This window comes from Convolutriloba macropyga, chromosome 4 (genome assembly GCF_964194025.1).
Source record: "Convolutriloba macropyga chromosome 4, txConMacr16.3, whole genome shotgun sequence".
NCBI lineage: Eukaryota > Metazoa > Xenacoelomorpha > Acoela > Convolutidae > Convolutriloba > Convolutriloba macropyga.
This window is the reverse complement of record NC_134471.1, coordinates 21,432,845-21,455,132: the sequence shown is the minus strand read 5'-3', so window position 1 is coordinate 21,455,132 and position 22,288 is coordinate 21,432,845. Positions and strand designations below refer to the sequence as shown.

At 33.1% G+C, this 22,288-nt stretch overlaps 2 protein-coding genes across 3 annotated transcripts; both read left to right on the top strand.

Annotated features, from left to right (window-relative positions):
* Positions 1-951: 951 nt before the first annotated feature.
* LOC142338320 (neuronal acetylcholine receptor subunit beta-3-like) lies at positions 952-9,735 on the top strand. Its single transcript, XM_075388015.1, has 3 exons — positions 952-1,078; positions 6,176-6,376; positions 9,649-9,735. Exons 1-3 carry the CDS (start codon positions 997-999, stop codon positions 9,666-9,668), a joined length of 303 nt encoding a protein of 100 aa, XP_075244130.1. The 5' UTR covers positions 952-996; the 3' UTR covers positions 9,669-9,735.
* Positions 9,736-10,358: 623 nt separating this feature from the next.
* On the top strand, positions 10,359-18,402 carry LOC142338319 (CHRNA7-FAM7A fusion protein-like). 2 transcript variants are annotated; one of them, XM_075388012.1, is made up of 3 exons: positions 10,359-10,533; positions 13,013-13,207; positions 17,989-18,402. In XM_075388012.1, exons 1-3 carry the CDS (start codon positions 10,380-10,382, stop codon positions 18,363-18,365), a joined length of 726 nt encoding a protein of 241 aa, XP_075244127.1. In that variant the 5' UTR covers positions 10,359-10,379; the 3' UTR covers positions 18,366-18,402. The 2 variants fall into 2 exon arrangements, with proteins under 2 accessions (XP_075244127.1, XP_075244128.1); XM_075388013.1 differs by lacking the exon at positions 10,359-10,533 and adding an exon at positions 12,742-12,807.
* Positions 18,403-22,288: the final 3,886 nt, after the last annotated feature.

The window sequence follows — 22,288 nt, the reverse complement described above, 5'->3', positions numbered from 1 at the left end:
GAAAGAAAACATGCACGATAATTATATAAGTGCAACGAAAACTTAAATGCAGCAAAATAAACTTTATCGTTAGCTCTTCGATCAGAAAAAACTGAATAAACAACAGGCAGGGAGAGATTTTGGTAAAAGTCGCAAATATCCTTTCCAGTCAATTTATAAACCGATAACTGATTTTAAAAAAACATTGATCAAAAATGAGATCTAGACTGTGTTGTGTTTCGTAATTAATATATCTGTTGTTTCATTTTCTTGAATTATGGAATGCCAACGAGCACTGTAACGTCAAAAAATTTTTCATCAGTATGAAATTAGCAGTAATGTGCTGAAAAGTGAAGAAATCTATATACATAATTTTCCATGTAGGATTTTTTAAATAGATTCAAAAGCCAACATATGGTAGCAGTGAAAACACAACTGCACAGGTTATGGTTTCGCGCGAAAATCCAGATTGCCTTTCATTAATTAGAGATGCATAAAAGAATCGCCGCGGAACCAGTTTTGTAATCTCTGGAACTGATGAACACTTCTGGTTAGCCAAATTTCCCATGAGGGTCAGCGTTATGAATGATAAAACGAGATATGACTAGTAATTGAACTCATTATTTTAAATTGCTTCATTAAAAGTAATTTTCCACATAGTGTATACGTCAGTTTGTTTTCAAAAATTGACAGCCAATTTTTTCTGAAATCGTTCTTTTACTTTAAACAAACTTAGAAATTACTTCTCACTCCAACATGATGTTCATCTTTTTCACGGTTGTTTCGATTTCAGGCCTTCGCGCCTTCGAAACGACTTTAAACAACGCAAAAGCCGATGAGATTTTTCTAACTAAGAAACTGGAAAATACACTGCCAAAATATTTTCCTCCTTATGACATGCTGAACAAAACAGTATTTGTGTATACAGATTTGATGCAAATTTTCAATGTGGATGAAAAACACGGAATTTGGGTAGTGAAAATTTGGCTATCTTTGTCATATCAGAGCAAGGCTGCGATGTGGAATGACTCTGGTAATGGAAGTAGTTTGCCTTCGTCTGTGATTGTACCCTCTGGCACATTCTGGACGCCAGATCTTGGTACTTAGAACACACACCAATTTCTCCAGTAGGACAAGAACATTAAACTCGTTTTTGCGGCTTTATCACAGACTGAACTTACCTCTGAGAAGACAATTTTCTGAGTTTCAGATCTTTCAAACTTTTCTTCTGATTTTCAGGTATAATTTGGCTTTAAGTTTTTTCAAAGTTTTCACTGATCAGACAATGCTTGATCCAAGCCATCTGTAATCACACCAGCTCCAGATTTGTCTGTGATCAAATTTTCCGATGGTAATCCTGTAAACCATTTTCTTTTCACCTGAATGAAACATTGTCGCTCCAATAATCAAGAAAAACGACCGATTTTGACAAATATTTAATGGGGAATCCTGTTTTTCTGCAAGTCAGGTTTTGATTGACCATTTCTAAAAGTAGACGATGATCGTTTTTGCCCATTCGTTTTTTTTTAAAAATCCTTCTTTCGACCGTGTTCAAATTTCAAATGAGCGTTTTTAGAAAAAAAAGAACATTGTTTTTTGTTTTTAACCTCAAAAATTATTAATTCAAATTTATCTTAAAGACATGGCAGTCTAGCTACGTTTCTGATTGACGCAATGAGTAAGATTTTCAATAAATGGCTGTAAAAATTTTATTCCTTTGCCAAAATTTTCTGGAAAAAATTAGACAAAAAAAATATGCTAGTTCCACTTTTTGTTCAAACTTTTAATGGAGTCTCAGAAAAGCATATACGGTACCACCTTAATGCTATCTGCTCATAAAATTATACTAAAAAAGAGTTTGAGTTTAGAAAGAGCATCGCCGACCAACAGTAATTTTACCTTTCCAACACGGTTTCCATCTAGAAAAAAATACCAATAATTGCCTTTTTGAGCAAAATCTTTGGGAATTATAAATTAAAAGTGAGTTTTACATTCAATTTAACCGTCATTTTACGCGTTCTTTTCTTCGTTATCCATTTTTTAAACAAACCATTTGAGTCTTCTCTCTAATTAAGAAAATCCTCGTGAAAAATCACGACAGCATTTCTCATCCAAACCTAAAATAGGAAAAAAATATATACGTTAGAGATAACTTTTGTACGTAAGAGAAGAACCGCTTGGAAATCAACAACAAAAATGGTTTTTCATTGCGTCCTTTTTGCTGCCAAGCGATCTGATTAAAAAAACAACTCTTTCAGATGATTTTCGAAGCTTGATCACATTTCGTTCATCCAATTATAAAAAATTTGTTAGTCTCCTCCTGCTTTTTGATCATTTCTACACTGTCTTTTCAAACGAATGTTGCATTTAGGATTGAAAACAAAATTTTTGGAATTACCGTCTTCAGTTATTCGTCTTTCCCTCCTCAGAACAAATAATTGGCAGGTCTCAAGTGCACTTAATTAGTTCTTTTGTTCTGGATTTGAACGATTTTAATTTTAGCAAACTATTCTACATAAATCTATAGATTCAGCGGAAATATTTACCAGGTTTGCAGTCTGAATCAAACGCCCCAATTTAACAACAAGCAACTTTAGTTTAGCTATTTAACCTGTATTTCAGTTTTCCATAGTTTTATCTGGTTATCAATTTTGAATCTAATTTTAATAGCGCGATGTGTATGCTTTCTTATGGCTCAGAGTTTGTTCTGTCTCTCAATAAGTTTTTTGTTAATTGTTTTTTGCAACAAGAACAACAGAAAAGTGTTATATTGGAGCTTAAATAAAACGTGTTTAGATTCAGTTGCCTTATTAGTTATAAAACAGTTTGTTGTAATCAAATCATCTAATTAGTCAGAATTGAGTTCTGTTCAATTCTTTCGTTTCCTCATTTTCAAATCAGAAATTTTCTTGCACATAATTCTTTTAAAAATTACATTGATTAGTTTTATTTCGGCAAGGAGATGTTCGTTCCTATTTACTTACTTCTGTCACTTTTTTTTACTGATTGCCCAAAAAAATTGGTTTTTGCATGCTATGTCACCTAAGATGCGTTACCTTTGCGTTACCTGAGATGCAATTGAAGGGACATTGCTCGGAAACAGTTGATAAAAACGCAGAAAATGTTGTCTCACTTATATTTTATTTCACAAAGTTGGAATCAGTTATTACAATTTATACAAAATGATTTCTTTAGAATCACAGCTGTGTGCAATGTTTGAAAAATTGAGCTACAAAAACTTTTTGGGAAAAATTTTCTCTGAAAACAGGATGAGGTGAAAAACTTGAATCTGCTGTTCCTTTATAAAGATTTTTGAGTTTGGGTTTTGGCTAAAATAATAATTATAATAATAGGACACGATTATAATTATAGCTACATTAAAGCTAATGATTCCTCTACGACAATTTTTGCTACTCTTTTTGACCAGGGTTCACTTCCTCTGAAAAGCAAAAGTATCAAAAACAGTTATCTTTATTTAGAAGCCATTATTTTTGGCTTCGAATTGGTAATCAAAAAAGCTGAAACAATCATTGACACAAAAATATTTGAAAAATAAAGGTTTTATGTGGATATTTTAGCAATACACTTTTCATATAGCTTATCCAAATTTAAATGCTACTTATCAACTAAGTACTTTCTCATTAAAACCGAAAATTACTTAAGCGTTTTTCAGTCACTCTGGAAACTGAAAAATTTTTGTGTTATAATTTGTAAACCTGATCTGAGAAATAAATGCGAATGCAGGAACATTCTGGGTAACACTCAGAAAAACCTAGCCTACCTGATTTATAGGTATTAGATCTTTTCGAAACAAACAGGTATTAGATCCAGGTGTGAGAAAAAACAAAAGAACAAAATAATTTAATCCTGCGTAAATTAAAATATGCATTGGATCAAAGCTATTTACTAAAATGAGAACATTGTTATGAAGCCAACTGTTTTGGTAATTCAATTTATCCGTTAATAGTTAACAATATTTGGGGTACTATACACCTTTGATCTATTGTCATCAGTTTCCAACGCGTTTTTATTAGTTGATGTTCGTTTTTTTTATTATAAATCGAACTGCAGCAAAAAATTTAGTACTCTACTCATGAAATAATGCGTCATCCAACGGTCGTTAGGAACTGCAAATGCTGCAGCTTGGAAGGAAAAAGGAATTCTATTGAAAATGTTCCACTTTTTCATTCAATTCGTTTCTGATCAAGCTCTAATATTTTTATCTAATCAGATTTGATGAATAAATGATCAACTTTTCTAACAGCTTCATCAAATCCCCCTTCCGTCTTTTGTATAGGCAGCTTTGCAAATTTGTCAAGTTTTCGGAGTTTGAAGAACCTAGATTTATGAATCCAGAACAATTATTTTAATTTATCATCCAGCTAAGAGTTTTATCAGTAAAATCAAATGTGTTTTTTTTGCATTTTTTGTTTAAAAAAAATCGTTGTAAGCCCAAACCGCAAAACAAAATAAAAAAGAAGCCTTAATAAGAGCGATGGTGCCTTTCATTAGAGAGATTAAAAAACAATACAACAAAACTCAATTAAATGCAATAATTACTAAATACGAGTAAAACTCAAGGTCTATATCTTTTTTTTTCAAAAAAAATTAAAGGACAAGGTCAAAACAGCATCACAAAAAACTTAAAATAAACAAAATGGCTTCCAATTTTTTCAACCCATATATGGGACTTGTATTAATGACAAAGAATTATGAAGAACACAAGAAGCAAAAGGAGGCATAATTTAAAACAAAAACAAGTTTTAGCATGTCCAAAAATCGTAGTATCACAGCAGAAAACAATTTTTCAAATGATGAAACAGCAGAATCCCACATTCCACTTCAACTGAAAAAGAATATGACCTTTCTGTTTGCTGACAGTACGCTACAAGGTGGCAATACTAAGATAAAAAGTGGCAAATATCAAAAAACCATTCATTGATTTTTTCGAAAAAATTTTTTAAACCAGAATTTATAACGACCACAAATTTTAATCTAAAATGTAGTAAACTGATTACCTTTTTACTGCTCACAAATACCATTGAACATGTTCTTAATTGCACCAATTCAAAAGATTACAAAATAGCAGCGCATGCACTCAGAACTCAAAACTTCACACACAGTTTTGCACAGACACATATTTGAAGCCCCGAAAAAGACGGACCTGAAATAAATAATCCGAGTTCTTTTTCGTTGCAAAAATCAACGCTGATACCAGAATTGGCCAGCCCTGTTATTGTTGCGCTGTATTCTAAAAAAATTCATTGTTCAAATAATTGTGTAAGGGATTTTTGTCAATTGAAATTCTTGGTATATAAAAAATAAACAATTAATTTTTGATACATGTGGATAAAAATTCGCTAAAATTTGCTATAATTTTAGTTCGAGAACACTTTTTTGCTAACGGGTGATTAAAGAGGCCCTCATTTGAATAAACAAAGATTGTTTCAGCAGTTTTGATGTCACAATACCATCCAAAGCTTTAGCCAAAATAGTTGGTCCAAACAGTTCAATATCTTTAAAAGTAAAACCAATGAGACTATCCATAATATTAGGAACCAAATTCTCAGCAAAACTGTTCAAAGTTTCGGCAAAGATTCGAAAAATTTTGAACAAAAATTTAAACCTCCGCAACTTCTCGTAAGAAAACAATTCAACAGAAAAATTTTAATTGTATTTTCTTTGTTTGTCAGGCTTGCTTAGGATACCACTCACCACTCTGAACGATGAATATATTGATCGATGACAATTGACTGAAGATAAAACTAACTAACCATATATTTCTAGAAAACTCTAAAATGGGAAAGAACAAATAAAACTAATGGTGTTTGAGTAACATCACACTACGTCAGCCGGGCAACCATGAGAGGTAGGAGCAATGGAAATTACTACTGAGACACGATTTGCTTCTCGGATATGGAGATTTGCCTGGGATTATCAGCATTCGCTTCTCAGCTGATGATGTACCATTTTTGCAGTAAAAATAATTCTTTTTCACCGCACGTAGCGAACTCCACTTACAAGCCAATACTATTAAAGAGACTTAGTCATCCCATTTTTTTTTAGCTTTTCAGACTTGGGGCATGGCAGATTTCACAATAGTCAGACTTGGGCGAAACTTTTCCTTCTCATGAAAACAATATCTTTGTTAGAGGCTCGAACCTGGGGTCTGAAACTGAGTTATGTTTGTATTTAGAGTTCATGGAGGTGATCAACGTCATCCACGATGGGTTCCACCGACAAGTTGTTTTTTCGAATGGATGGGTTCATGCTTTGACTTCCCTCGCATCTCTTCAGCTGTCTTGTCAGTTTGACGTTACTAATTTCCCATATGACAACCAAACCTGCAACATTACACTTGGGCCTCTTCTTCTCAGCAACGTTTTCTATAAGCTAGGTATTACTGTTTGCCACATTTTTGTCCATTCGCAAAAAAGTTTGTTATCTGTACTAGCTTGACTTTGGAAAAATGAGAATGTTGAAAATAGCACACTTCCTTAACTAATGTTTACGAAGATAAAAATATCATGCTTACGTGCAAAAGAGCACCTCTGAATTAAAATTAGTGTGGAAATAACTAAAACGAACATGAACTCTTTCGAGTGAAACTTCCAGGATACGTTGAGATTCAGAACAGAGTTAGGTTGCAATTTTTGTAGCTAATCTTGAACATATTTACAGTAAAAACCCTGGTCTAGGTGTCACCGCTAAAAATCACTAAAGGATGTAAGATTTGGGGTGAATTTCAGTTAAAAAAAGTGTAAGATTTTTGCTCAATGCGATGAATGCGGTGAAAAAAAAACTCTTAAGCGTAGAAAAAAATTTTCACCGCTACCAGCAGAATGCGTTGAAAAAAATTCATAGCACTACCAGCAGCATGCCGTGAAAAAAATTTTTTCACCTCAAAAATTGAAGTCTTACAAATTTTTACCGTTAATTTCAACGCTTATCTTAAAATCACAGGAAATACCATTGAAGTAAGTGACAGATGGCGCAGTGGAATAAGAAGTCGTTGACATGCAGGAGGGGAGAGGTTCGAGCCGTTAAGGCAGTTTCTTTTTTTTTTAAAAAAATCCGGTGAAAGCTGTGATAATAAATTTCACCGTTAAAAACCGCAAATCTCACAAAAATTCACCGCAGTCAGCTCTAAAAGATACGGGCGCTTTGCGGTGAAAAAAGTTTTCCACCGCTATTCACCGCTAAACAATATTTTTTGACCAAACCTCGACCCGGGAGCAAACAGAACGAATTTAAGCAGCGCAAGTTGGAGTGAAATTGAGTTATTGTTGCCCAACAAACAAAAGTGAAACGTGTTTTGTTCAGTCAGTAAAGTGTCAGAAAGGCAAAGAACAAAGTACAGAGGTTATCGTACGCAGTTAATCCAACTTAAATAAAGCGGAAACCCTAATAATAGACCTCGCAGAAACCAACTGTAGTTTTGGTTCGCAATTCCTCTCAAAACGCAAAAAATTGAATGTGTCAGAGCGAAATGGTTAAAAAATCTTCACTGTGCGTTCCCTGTATTTAACGATATATTGAGGGGGACTAACTGGTGGTTTTTAGAACAGACAAAAAGGGCAATTTAATCCGAAAAAGCGTTTCAAGAAAGAACGGAAAAAATTAAATTGCGCTTTTAAGATTTTGTCGGAAACGTGTCGCTATTTTTTTAAACCCTGCGCAGATTTGGAAACGTGGATATAATTTATTGTGTCATTCTTAATGCAACAAAAAGCATATCGCACTGCATGGTAAAAATTACACTTACGTTTTTTTGCAAATGGTAGGAAAAAGACTTTAGATAACTAAAAATTTGTTTTTTACTGTGTAATTCGGTAAGTGTTTCGTTTCTAAGAAAAAAATGTAGACGGACTTTGTATCATAACGAAGCTAAAAAGAGCAGAAGTGAGTTGGAAAAGAAATGAGTGGAGAGCTGAAACTAAAAAAGAAACTGAATTGAATTTTTGTTTGTTTATTATATAGTTGTAGTTTGGATCAAATGTCGCTAGGCAATGATTAGAAGCATCCAATGGAGTTATAATGTTAAAATGATTTTGTGATCAACGGGCAAATGTGGAACCAATCTGATTAAATAATTCAAATGATTGTTGGTGTTCTTGTTTTCAAAATGTGTCAGTCAGTTAGTTATATCAGATGAAATTCACAGAAATCATAGCTTCTACTTGAAACCGGAGCCAGGAAAAAGTAACATTACTTTAGTAATGGTAATTGTACAGTGGAAGGAATCAGTATTGTCAAGAAAAAGCAGCAATTAATGTATTGGAAGTTCAAAAGGTCAAAAAGAATGCGTAAATTTTAGTAGAAATAATAAGTTATCAATTAAGTTATAATAAGTTATAATTGAGGTTCATAGAAAGGTCAAGTTACTTGTTAAAACTCTTGATAAGAATCAATGGAAGCAAACAGAGGAACACAAGGGCTGTTTGATAGAAACTCTGTAGAGATGTTTCAATTGTGATAAATTCAAGCGTCCGGTATTGAGCGAACCCCTCGCCGGATCACTAAAACTGTACTTGCACACGCCCTATCGGATTCGTATCTTCACTGCTGACTCCTCGAACAATCTTGTGTGCAACAGAAAAAAGAGCGATCTTTTGCCACTAACCCAAGACTGTTTAATTTCCCTTTTGAGCAAATCAAAAGAAGCAATAAAGAAGTATTTTTCCAGTTAAATTGTTTGTTCATGATATCACATACATTTGAAGAGATCTAATTGGTTATATCGCAGTTCTTAAGTATCAACGGTGACATTTATCCTCCGTGGAAAAGGAATAGGAAGAAATGATTTTTCCTCGCTTTTTCTTCAAATTATGGAGATAATTAGGAGAATAGTTAAAAATTGCCTAAAAACAGATATTACTACCTTATAACGTAAAAAGGGCACCCGTGGGATCAGTCAAACATATCCATAACTGGAAAAAGATAAAAACTAGCTTGCATTCAGAGATTGTTTAGATGAAGCATGAGTTTCCTTGTATCCTGAAAATAGCAAATCAAGTAAACCACGGAAATCCGATCAATTCGAGCATACAATTGCATAAGATAAGTTACATTTACATATGTTGCCTCTTGTGACTGACCTTCTACGCCCACTGCGGCAATTATACGTTAGGTCACATTATTCTAAAGGAAGCGACACGTTACTAATTGCTGATGAAGACTGGTAAGGTTGAGTACCCTCAAGCACAAAAGAAGGACGGTGAGAGAGAGGCCTACGGGAGGCCAACAGCATTTTGTTACTCAATTTCGAGGGAAAGAAAACGCATATATGGAACAGTTGGTTCTCAGTGACCGAAAATTGTAGTTTTTCAGTGAAATCTTTGTGAGAGAACTTAGAGGCCTAATTGTTTATTTGCAGTGAGTTAAAATTATTCAAAATGTTCGGTTGCAAAGATTATAAGTTTGTGGCCAGTAAAATAGGTAGTGGGAGGCAGAACTTACTAGAATTGTTTCGATAAGAAACTGAATTGCATGCATTCCAGATACTTGTGGATAGTCTGATTGATCTGGCCTGAGTTAATGTGAACCATTAGTTAATTTTGATAGAAAAAATAATTTTGGATTGTGAAGTTATTCAATTAATTGTTTCTGGCTAACTTTAGTAGAGTTTCTGGTATTAACATTCTTGATTATTCATTCCGTTAACCGTAGCGAAGTCTTCAACCAGTTGAGAGACCGAGCTCTTTGGGGACAACACAGTGCACTCAACACAACAAAAAGAACCACCAAACCAATCTTTCGGACATTTCACAGGGTTCTGGGAGCTAGCTAGTCCCCAGCCAGAATCCCTCTAACAAAAAAACAAAATTTTACAGGGGCGCTCCTGGGTGGACTATCTTGTTAAAAAACGACGAATTTTACAGAGAATGTGAAAACAACACGAGTGTGAACAGAGTTCTGAGAGACTGTCGAGAAGTGCCGCAAAACTGACGATTTTATCGATAGATGAGTCGCACGAACACACTGAGGTTATTCGAGAAGACCCTGTAAGACATGCAGGGAGACAAAATTTGAGAGAATTTGAGCAGCGGAGACAATTGCTTTGAGAAACAGTTATTCTGGAAGACAGTCAGTGATTTCCCATCATAGTAGTGACAGATCGTAACAGAAAATAAATCAAAAATTTATTTTCATATTGTTCTGAGGCCCCCCGATGAAGAAACATTTGTGAGGAATCACCTCAAACTTGATCTTCCAGTTTTCATATTTTCACAAGCTAGATCGGGTCATAGAAGGTTAAGAACTATTAAGATCTACACGCGATTTGTAAGTCAAGGCGTATCTAACTGTGCAATATAGGTTTTAACGACATTCATTTGTTGAACGACACAACCGGACGATATGAAATGCAATTGAACTATTATACCGAAAACGACCAATGGATGCTCCAAAAACCCATAACTCTTGCTCTCGAGAAAACTGACTGGTACGACAGGACTTTTGACCTGCTGACAATCACAATTCGAATGAAAAGGCGTTCAAGATTCTACAAAGTGGCTGTCGTATCTCCATTTGCTCTCCTCTACGCAGTTTCGGGTGAGTTTCATCCAAACTTTTTATTAGAAGTGAATCTGTAGAGCGCTCAATCTATTCAAAATCATAGATCTTGATAGTCAGCCTCTAATTCTACGGTACGGCAAGTTTTATTGAAAACATTTATGCAGTACCACTGAAACATGAAACAGAATACAAACATAACTTTGTTGGGGACAGTGGATGGAACGGACAAAATTTCGAAAGCAAAAATTGGACCATTAGATGGAAAATAAAATTATTAATGTTGCGTATTAGCCAATCAGATTCAAGCGCTCGCTTATGATACAGCCGATAACATGTTCTGCCACTGAATTTAAAAAATGGCCATTAAATATTAATAGAGTAATCAAGATCTGTAAGACAACAGCACGATTTTTAGATAAAAAGTGACCAAAACTAAGAGTCTTAGAAAGTAGTTTCACAAAACCGATATGATGGATTCTCTGTCATTGCAAAAAAATTTTACCCATGAAAATTGAAATATCTCAACTTCAGTTGCGATAATATGACCACAAATAACAAAATAACACTTGAATTGTTAAAAATGGACAAAAACACCCAACTTCAAAGAAATGCTAGATATATCTGTTGTATTTTATTGGAGAAAAAAGTTCTTTTCACAAATTTATGATTATTCAACTACGGAAATCATCAGAAGCTTTTTTTGAACTATTGTGGCTAAAATTCCCTGAAGTCTGGCCCGAATGCACGTCAAGTTTGCTACTTCAAACTTTCTTAGAACAAATATATTAGAAACTCATAAACCCTTATTTATTTAAACTCTTAGAAAGTCGGAGTTCAGTAAACAAAAAAGTGAGGTTAAAAAAATTGGATCTTTTCAACAATTGCCCCCCCCCGTTGGTACCTAGTAAAGAATCGCCACCCCTTCTGTGCCTACAGATATTAGTTGGCCTACAGTTTAGATAGCCGAATAATAGTTTAAGCGCAATTGCGGACCGCTGTTCATGGCCATGCCTCTCATGCGCTGTGGGATTTGGTCCGGAAATCGAGGGTTGGTTATCCGGAAAGCGCGCCCACCGACCCACCAGTTGGCAATTCCTTTCGCTTTGTATTCCGGTTCGGCTAGTTGCCATACCATGGCGTATTTTTTTCTATTCAATTTAACATAGTATGTGCATGCGTGGAAAGTTATTAGTCGTCTCAGATTGGTTAATAAATGTCTCGCTTAAATTCTATTTAAGAATAGCCGTCCCTTTGGCAAAAGGGGGAACAATTGTTGAAAAGATCCGAAAATTTTTTTTCAAAGATGAAAGAGAAAACAACAGGGCAACATGAAACAAAAAAGGGTTTGATTCTGTCCACTTACTAATTTTAATTGTTGTTCTGTCGCTATAAAGATTAAAAATGCTTCCAAGTTTTTATTATAGATAATTGAAAAGCCGATTTAAGTAATGCAATCCGTTCTGGCAAAATTTTGTTTTGTGAGCAGGATTTACGTTTTCAGAGCATCTCGGTTTTTTAAGTTTTTTTGAGGACAACTAACATATCAAACGTTTTTCATATGAACTAATGTTGGCTGATTCCAGAAAATATAAAAAAAGCAAAAAGCGTCATGAAAGTTAGGCAACCTATCAAAAAAAACAGATTCTAACTAAAAACCCGCGAAAACTAAAAGTTTGCCCCATGTTTTGTAAAGATGATATTTCGCCATGAGAAGTTGTTAACCTAATGTCATTGACAAAAAAAATTGTTAGGTTTGTTAGTATTTGTAAGGTTAACTTGATTTCATCAAATGCTGAAACAGTGCCTTATAAATGGATGGAACTTTATAAGCGAATTAATAAACGTAAAGTAATAAACGAGACAGTAATATTATTGAGTGTAATCTGCACATGCTCAAAGTTTAACGTTTTGTCTTCGAAATTAAACCTATGTATAATGGCTGACTTGAACTAGCAAAGTGATTTATCTGCATATTTTTATCTACATACTTAGTCTAACGAAAACCTTAATATCGTTTTACTGCCATTGTGCTACTGTAATTACCCAAACCATAAATCACACAAAAGCACGAGCAAACGAACAATGAGCAAATGTTTTTGATCCTCAAATTCAATATATCACAAAATTTTTGTTTTCAAAATTGTATTTAGAATTAATGCATTTAAGAGCGGCCATGAATCAGAAAAAATCATATCTTAATAAAAAGCGCGTTGTCAACTGTCTTTATAGTTGCATGAGGCACTACAAAAATGCTCATAATTTACACTAAAAATAACGATTTCACAGCTATCAACAAAAATTTCACCTCGGGTAAGTTAAAACCAAGAATCTCACAAACAATTGCCAAAGAGATTTGCTGTGATTTTAAGCGGCGAATTATTGTAAAATATTTTTAGCCTTGATGCCTTGACCTGGTAATTTCCATTATCTTATTTGTACCAATTTGACGACGATTACGTAATTTTGAGTGTAATTGAAGATTACGTAATTTTGAGTGTAATTTCTTAATATTTAGGTTTTTTGTTTCTGATTCCGGCGGAGACTGGAGAGAAGATCTCGTTTGCGATTACGACTATGCTGGCTCAGATGATAACATACGGAATCTTATTGCAACTTCTGCCAGCCAGCTCCTTACACCTACCAGATGCATTTCCCGCAATGCAACTTGTTCTTCGACATCTTTCTCTTAACTGCTTAGCTGCAATTTTGGGTGAGTTCTAATAAGGCTGAAAGACTGACTATGGTAAAGCAGGTCGCTGTAAAAATAGCACAATATCAAGGTTTAATTCTCAATTGTAAATAACCCAAGGTGCGAATTCCCTCAAATTCGCTGGTTGCGTCAATATTGACAATTGCATAGCATTAGATGTCTCATTTTTTGGCATTATATTCATATTCGATCAACAATTAGCAAATATGCAATCACAAGAATATCAAGTTAAAAATGAAACAATAAATTGACGAACACCAAGAAATGTACTTTTGCGCCATTTAAGTGCCAAGAAATCTCCAAAGTTTAGAGGTGCAAGTGCCTCTTGCCAAAAGAAGGGTTCGAGGTTTTCTTGGAATTTGGAGTAGGGGATGGACAGATGTGAGGTACCGTTGCTGAAAACTTTCAGTTTTTGTTTTTTCTCACCTTTAAAAATATTTCTGAACTATAATTTCCGGTAGTGGTTTGTTTGGCGTCATGATGGTTTCTAAAACATGAAAGTAATATGTCCATTGTTAGAGTCACTTTATCTAAGTAACTACTAATTTCTTACTTGGATGAAATGGAACAATTTGTTTGTTGCAGAGACAGTTTTCTGTTGATTCACTGAAATCAAATGACTATATTTGTGTATATGGTGATTATTTATACGGTTTTGATTAAACTCGATTGATCGGGTTTAGCAAATGAATCATCATTAATGTACTCCGCAATTCAAGCAGCAGACAGCAACTTTAAACACAATTGCGTTAAAAATAGTTAAGTAAACTCCAGCGTAATTTTGTGGGTCGATCAAATGTGCACAATGACAAAATTTTGAACGAGTGAAAGTCCAGGCAATCCATAGAGCCTAGAAAATGTCTTTTCATATCTCTTTTGATTCCAGGATGGTCTAATCATACCCAATTGCTGTCAAGCATGGTATTTTTTAGCCCGAGATCTAGACTAGGGGTGGACTAAAAAATATGATTGCAATGATTTTTTAAATTACACTCTTCCGCTCTTTTTCCTTCCTAAAAATTAGATTAATCAGTGTAATCATAAGACAGTTTTAACAGTGTAAAAAGAGTGGAATACAGACTGTGAAGTATGTAGTAAAGAGTGTAAAGGGTGTTAAAAAGTGTGATTTCTTCAAAATTGCGCTCTTACAATCTTCTCCCTGCTATTTAAGAGTGGGAATTGTTTGAACCCTTATTCTCGTTTAATAACAGTAAAATGGAGTTGGACACTTTGTCTGGGGTTGCTACTTAAGTTCATACGGTGCATCTTTTTAGTGAAAGTTTATGTTTTCAGTAATTCAAAAGCTCTGATAATAATTTTCTATATTTTAATATAGTGTTGTATAAGGATTTAAATTGTGACGTAAACGACACCTAGCCAGGAATTTGTTGGTAAACTGACAAGTAAAATAAGAAACAGAAAGTTCTCGTAGCACCTTATAGGTTTGTATAAAGATTTAACGTTTTGCATAAGTTGGGGAACCTAGGCTACAAAAGCAGTTTTTTGTTATAAGTCACGATTTGAAGCATCTCTAATTGCTCCAGCCACAACAAAAGCTGGGTTAAGAACTTTTTCCCAGTTTTATTTTTTGTTGAGCCAATTTTGGCCAACCGATGATTTTAGAAAGAGAAAAAAGCGGTATTGTTGATAAACTCTTCAAAACTGAATCAAGTTGAGGAAAAATTTTCATTGAGTTCGGAACTTTCGATACACTTCATCAGTTCAATCTCAAACTTGCCAGTCAAAATGGATATCTGCCTATATTTAATTTTTTTTTATTTTTTTTGGTTTGTATTTGACAGTTTTGAAGAAGAATTAGATTCTGCATGATATGTTTGTCCATTCTTAAATGTCTTGTATTCTTCTTCAAGTATTTGCTGTCTCCAGAGACTTGGTTCTTACTGCAGTTATTGTTTTGATTAGCTGAGGCCTTGATGCTTTTTTGCGTGAATGGTTCTACTAATCTGTTGTTTTTAAAAAAAACTTGACTTATATCCAAGTTTGTACTGTTTTCGTTGAAGTGAATACTTATTTTCTAATTTTGCAGTTTTTATGTATTTTCAATGCCTCTTTTTTAAATTGGTGATTTTGAAAACTTTTAGAGTTATTGCTACAAAAGAAACCAAGCAAAACATTTCTTGTTTTTTTAAAAAAAATTGACATTTTTTTTGTTGTTTTTGTTGTCCCTAAGCTTTGGGTAAATTATGTTCAAATAAAAACAGTATCTAAGTGGTTTTTCGGATAGATGGTGTCAAAAGTTTTTGCAGAAAATTTTTTAACAAAATATGAATAGCTGTCAATTTTTTCTTCAAATCCTTTCTCCAAATTAAGAACATTTGTTTTATACTTTACGAAAAATCACATCTATCACACTTCTAGTTATTCATTCGAGATAACAATTGGCAACTTGGAGAGATTAGATCCATTTTTATCATAAAGCTTATCAGATTTTTGAAGTTTTTCTCTCTCTTTTTATTTTTTATCTGAAAGCAGATAATTGGAGGGACAAATTTTTGTGTCTGGCTCAATTTACGTTTAATTTCAATTTCAAGTTAATTGCGGAGTAACACGGCTAATTACTCTATTTCATTGCTCAGCCTTCCGTCGCGGCCGTATGACATCAAGATGATTTCAAGTCGTCTTTTGATAATCCATTCAGTTTTTTTTCAAAATTTAACTTGTCTGTGATGCCAGTTAATCACTCTCTGAAGTGAAGTTCTTTTATATTTCAAAGATTTTGTATTGCACCTTTATGCTGTTTTTTTAAGATCTGTTTACAATTTCACAAATATTTCTCGTCAGCCAGAGACCAAATTGGAGATTTCAATCTAGATGAATTAGTAGATAAGATGAAAGGAGCAGTTTTTGCTACAATTATTTGAACGGTTTTTAAATACATTTAGATACAAGCGAAATATGGGTGTTAAGACTGATTTTCGGTTTTTGAATGCAAAGTTTTTCACCTCCTGTCATTTGACTTCTGTTTTGGCTGTCCTTTTCTAATAGATTACTTTTAATTGTCGTCCACGTTTTATAACATGGCAATATTGCTATTGTTTTGACATTTTAAAATGAACTAAAGAACCTTAGAATTTAACTCTCTTTGTTCTCATGAAAACTAAGTAATCTTTATATTTTGATTTTATTATACTTTTTTATTTTTGTAGTACGTTTTTGTTCTGTTATTTAGTCTCATCAGTGATAAATCATTTGATAGTTATCCATCGTCCTCCAAGGAGTTATTTGAAGAATTTGAACTGAAATCTAACGTTTTTAACAACTATGACCCTTCTCATTTTAAAAATAAATGAGCCATTGTTTGAAAATGATAAATCTTTCTTTATTTTTCTGATAAACCTTTCTGATAAACCTTTCTTTAGTTTTTCATTGAACTTTATTTTTTTCCCATTTTGGACTGCCGATCTCATTGGTTCTAGTATAAGTTGTTTTTGGATTTAACTAAAAGTTATTAAACATATCTAATAGTTTTGGCGCTTTGAAACGACCTGTTTTCAAAAAAAAATAGTTAACTTGTGCATTTGCAAACTTTGTAGTCGTTCTTGTTGATCTGTCATCTAGTCTCTTTAAAGATTTTCATTGGCTCTTTATATATATATATATATATATATATATATAATCTAAGAATTGCATTTAAAAGCTAACAGTGTCAATGACATATCGAAAGTATTTGTTTTAAGAAAAAAATTTTATTGTCTTGTTGTGTTTCAGCTGCTTTTGTACTTCTTTTATTTGGTTAACCACGTGGCGTGGTTAATTTCAATTATCTACTTTTTGTAATGAGTCGTCTTTAAATCTGTTTTCTCACTTCCATTCTTATGTAACAGTTTCCATGTCTTTGACAACACAACTTGTTTTCACGAGAAAAAGAGACTTTTGGATTTTTCCAGTTTCTATAATCGTTGATGTTGTGCTGTCAGCTAGTCTCGCTAATGAAAGTTCTCATTAACTTAATAATTATTTAATTTGTATTTTTTTGTTGCTTTTTGTTGTGAATTTTGCCTCCTTTGACAATTTTCGATCTATTTTTGTGTTGCTGTTGTTACTGTACCCTGAAATTTTTCAATGGAGTTTGACATATGTTCTCTGTTGTTGAAAGTGCGGCAGTTTCTAAAGATTTTAAATATTCATTGCATCACATATTTTTTAATAATGCCACTTTTCTTGGACATTAGTAATTATCGATTTTTGATTGCAGTCGTTTTTGTTGGGTTATTGTTGTCTGTCGTTTTCTAGTAAAATGATGTCTACTGTCTAAACACCCAATGAATAACGTTTTGTGATGTTGAAGTTGCTGAACCTTACAACCTTCACAACATTATTTTTCTAAAAGATAAAGGCTATAAATTTTCGATTTTTGTAACGTTCTGTTGATTTTCTTGGACGTCTTGGTATTAATTTGTAGTAGAAAAATTGATTGTTATCATTTGCTCTTTCGCCTTTTTATTCAATTTTTCTCATATGGTACAGATTGGAGGTCTGATAATAGTCGTTGGCAGCAAATGATTTACAAAAATTGCAAATTATTTGAAAGCTGTTGTCCCTTTTTTAAAAGAGACAGCTACAATCGTAATGTAAACAAACAGTGCATCAAATTAATACAGAGCTACTCGTAGTACCTTCTTATTTTCAACTTTAATTGAGATTAATAGTGAGGCCAGCTTTAAGTTTTATTTATATAGTAAGCTAAATTGTTTGTTATTTTATGGGCTGGATCATGGTGTGCAGAAGAACATTGCCGATTCTGCTTGTCTGCATTTTAGTTGTAAAGGTGCACAATAATGGTTCAGGCAGCAGAATGTGGAGTTGGTTGCGATGGATTCTCAACAGCAAATTCCCAAAATTCTTCTGCCTCTCCACTCTTAAATCAGAAAGACCACATAAGGCCCAAAAAGTTTCAAAAACCGCGTCGACTAATAAATCGGAACCCAAACAAAATTACAAACCCGAACCGAGCGAAGTCCAGAATGAAGAAATAGAAATGGATAATGAGAAAACGCCAGATCCGGTTGTTGACGAAAACCCTAAAAACTGTCAATATGACGTTGATGCGGACTGGGTTTTGCTCGCAATGCTGCTTGATAGACTGTTTTTGATACTTCACTGGATTTTATGGTGTTATTTGATGTTCTGTTGTTAGGATTGATGAGATGAAGAACAAAGAAATGGAAAATGATTTGGGGAAGTAGGTAATCTACTTGAGACGAAGCAATATGGGGGCAATTTATTTCAATTTTAATTTAAATTTACTTTCTCTTTGTTCCCAGTCAACCAGTCATTGCAAGGTTCCAAGGTAGTCCAGAGACAAAGCCGGGGGGGAGTCGGTGGGGGTTCAAGTTCAAAGTTTCTATCTCCACTTAAATGAATCCTAAGCAACCAGATGCAATGGCTATAAATGTTCAGTTTTATATCCAAAATGTCCTTTCATTTTGAGACCACAGCAAAATTAAGCCCTGAAAACAATTTGTAGTCTGGCCTATTGACCTAAAACATGTAAACTGATACTTTTAAACAATCTTTTGATGTGTTTTATGGAAATTTTTTCCATGTTGTTTGATATGCAATGCATTACACTTGGTAAACATTTAGCGTAAGCTGCCTTTAAAATGTTGATAACAACAGGAATTTAATATGCCGAAATTTATGTATCTTTGGTGAATAATTTATGAACTATTTGACCATATGTCTTGCGTTGGCCAGTTTTAAAAACAAACAATAATTGATTGCCAATGACGCATCGAATTATTTACTTTTTGACTCAAGCCCGTATTTTAGAATCTAAGGTAGTTTTTTATTTCGGCATTTCATTTATAGTTATTTGTATTGTTATTGTTGTAGTAGTTATTGGTGTTCGTCAGTTAAGGAGACATTGTAGCTTGTATTGTTGAGTTATGAATTTAATCCTTAGTGACATAGCTGGTTTTCAATCTCCTCTACAATTCAAAATTTTTGTTTGTTACTCTTGGATCGCAAAATCTTAACCGTTAACCTGATTTTTGACTAGGTAATTCAACCCAAAATTATGAGGAACTTGCGGTTTTTGATGTTAAACACTTTTCACTAATTAATTGTTCGAAAACAGCGCTAAACGACCAGGTTGGTCTATTTGCGTACGAAATTCACCGCCAACGGTGAGAACCACTATTTTCACTAAAATAATAGGAAATTTCCGTAATTTTGGTAGAATATAGTTTAGTATTTAACATTTTAACATGCTTTGAATTTATATAATGTTTGAATACAGATTTTTACGGGTTAATCTCAGTATTTTTTTCCTAATTATTTTGCTTATTTGTTCTCATGAAGTCTTAGTTAGTTAAATGTTGATGAAAGGAGAGCTTTTGATTTTCTTTTTTGGTTATAATAAATTAGTTCTCGAGTTTATGCAAGCAATGGAATAAACTCGAGAACTAATTTATTATTATTATTATTTAAAAAGACGGTTATAACAAGACTATCTGCTGACCCAGACAATTTGTAAAAGACTTTAAATCAACTTTAAATCACAAACTAAAGTTGCAAATCATTTATTTGTTCATTGTTTGTGATAAATCTGTCACAATGTGCAACGAAGTTCAAGCTTGCACTGATCTCAGAAAAAGACCGCAGATAAAAACATTGAGAAAAAATTGAAATTTTGTTCTCGTTATTTAGCCACATGAAAACTGAACGCTCGACAGAATCCTAGAAAACAGTACATATTCCACAGGCAATTTTTTTTTAAACCAAAGGTGTTATAATTTTTTTAGGCTGTGCTAACGAAATAATCACTTAATTAAGAAGAACAAAAATGAATGTCTAAACAAACATAAAAATCATAATATTTATTCATTGTATTGAGGTCTCATGAAATAATGGATGCTAGAAAGAATCGTAATAGGTATTGACAGTACGAATACCTTGCCTGAAAAACAAATTTACATAGTTACCAGAGAGGACCAATAAAGTTATAAAAAACAGACAATTTTTTCGGAAAAGTTCTAATGCAAAATTGCTAACAAATTTTGGCTAGAGTCTTCATTCATCTCATGCTAACCTGTAAACTAAAAGTGCAAATGGTGGCCACGTAGGCCACACTTTTGCCTTTTATTTTAAAGGTTAGCTTGAGAAAATGAAAACATTAGCTAGTCTTTAATATCTGTTTTGAATGACTTTTTTTTTTACAAAATTCTCTGTTTTTTCTTGCAATTTTGATCCTCTCTGATAAGTTAAGTTCTTTTTTCATGTAGAAGAAACTTGTTGTTTAATTATTTGTGTTAATTTTTCCAGCTAAGTGGGAAAATAATTCCACATATTACCTTAAATCAGCACGTTACTTTTTCAAGTTTTCAGAGTTTTTAAAAATTTTTGGAGATGTTTAGAGCATCTATTTTTCCAATTTTCAATATATCGTAAATCTGAACTATGTTTCTATGTATCGTAAAGCTATGATTGTGATGATTAGAAAGTCAGCTAGAATGAATCTGTTTTGAGAACCTTTTTTGGCGAGTAACCGATAATTGGCTTCATTGTGAAAATCTGTTGACTTCATCAAATTTTGGTGAATTTTTGCTCAATTTTCGCTGTATTTTGCCTAAATAAAATGAAAATTTGACATTATTGTTTTTTTGGGAATAAGGGTGAAAGATTTGGAAAATTTTATAAGATCTTTTTTTTGCAAAATTGCAGCACGTGTTTAGACATTTTACCAAATGCATTAAAAAACCATTTTAAAATTAAATGAAATTTTTTTTTGGTTTGAAGTATTTTTTTTAGACTACGTTGGTTGCTTAGTGCGAAATTGTTTTCTGATTTGGATGATTACTTATTTGAAATGGCTGTCGAGTGGTAGTGAGGATGTTTTTGCTCTTCTACTGGTTTTGGCCAATCCGAGAGATTTCTTTTTCAGTGGGTGCTTTTTTTTAAGATCTGATCAATTTGACGATTCGATTACAACAAATACTTATTTTCCACTAGTTATCTTATGGATGATCGAAAAGTAAATGAAGGAACACGGTGAGTATTTTCAAAACCAAAAACTTAATTTTTCTTTGAAGTGAGACCTGGAACTGGTGTTCCAAAAAGTTTTAATTGATAGTGGGTGCTGTTTTTTTTAAGATCTGATCAATTTGACAATTCGATTACAATAAATACTTATTTTCCACTAGTGATCTTATGGATGATCGAAAAGTAAATGAAGGAACACGGTGAGTATTTTCAAAACCAAAAACTTAATTTTTCTTTGAGGTGAGAACTGGAACTGGTGTTCCAAAAAGTTTTAATTGATAAGTACTAGTGGCGCCTGCATGCTACTGTTTGAATCGATCAATAGGCAGCTAACTAAAGGTCTTGAAATCTGTTGTTATTTCTTTGTTTTTTTTGTAAAAAATTAGTATTTTTAATTACAGCACCCATAGACCATCTAATGAGGCTTAAGAGAACCTATATAATGTTTTAAGCTGATGAATTGCGGTTTTATGTGAGTTTTGGGTTACAGTGTTTTTGGTTTTTGCCTGGCGTTGTTGTTCTTTCTTGTAGAGTTAGGATTGATTCTCAAAAAGTGAAAAGTCTTACAGTCCATAAATGTAGCTGTATAATGTGTGCTAGAAGAGCTATATAAATTTCTCATTTAAGAAAAAGACCTAAAAATTTTTGAAAATAATTGTTCCTAAAGTAAATCTTCTTTCGAAAAAGTTGATTGCTCTTAAAAAATTTGATCGCATATTAAAATACAATCAAACTTTTGGGAAATTTTCGACGAAAGTGAAAAGTTTATTTTATATATCACCTATCGTACAATATTATGCAACAGCCAAAGATAGCTTAACACAAATTTATTTTCATCACTCAGACCAGCATTATTCCAATGCCAAAGAAGAAAAATATATGTTTAAAAGAAAAATAGTTGAAATTTCTTTGTTTTAGACGTACTATTTTTTATGTACCAGCTTCATATGTTTTTACCTAACAGAAAAACTTGCCTGTGCTTTATAATCCTTTCAAATGGCAGACGCTACGTAAATAGAATGGGTATCATATACATATAGCAGCTCTTGGCCCAGAGGGTTACATTTTCATTTTAAA

Excerpts from the sequence above, each read along its gene's own strand:
- LOC142338320 (XM_075388015.1), top strand. The coding sequence starts at position 997 with ATGTGGAATGACTCTGGTAATGGAAGTAGTTTGCCTTCGTCTGTGATT. Across the intron at positions 1,079-6,175 it reads ATTCTGGACGCCAGATCTTG|AGTTCATGGAGGTGATCAAC; the intron begins GTACTTAGAACA and ends GTTTGTATTTAG. Across the intron at positions 6,377-9,648 it reads CAACGTTTTCTATAAGCTAG|CGAAGTCTTCAACCAGTTGA; the intron begins GTATTACTGTTT and ends CGTTAACCGTAG.
- LOC142338319 (XM_075388012.1), top strand. The coding sequence starts at position 10,380 with ATGCTCCAAAAACCCATAACTCTTGCTCTCGAGAAAACTGACTGGTAC. Across the intron at positions 10,534-13,012 it reads TCTCCTCTACGCAGTTTCGG|GTTTTTTGTTTCTGATTCCG; the intron begins GTGAGTTTCATC and ends CTTAATATTTAG. Across the intron at positions 13,208-17,988 it reads CTGCTTAGCTGCAATTTTGG|TTGTAAAGGTGCACAATAAT; the intron begins GTGAGTTCTAAT and ends TCTGCATTTTAG.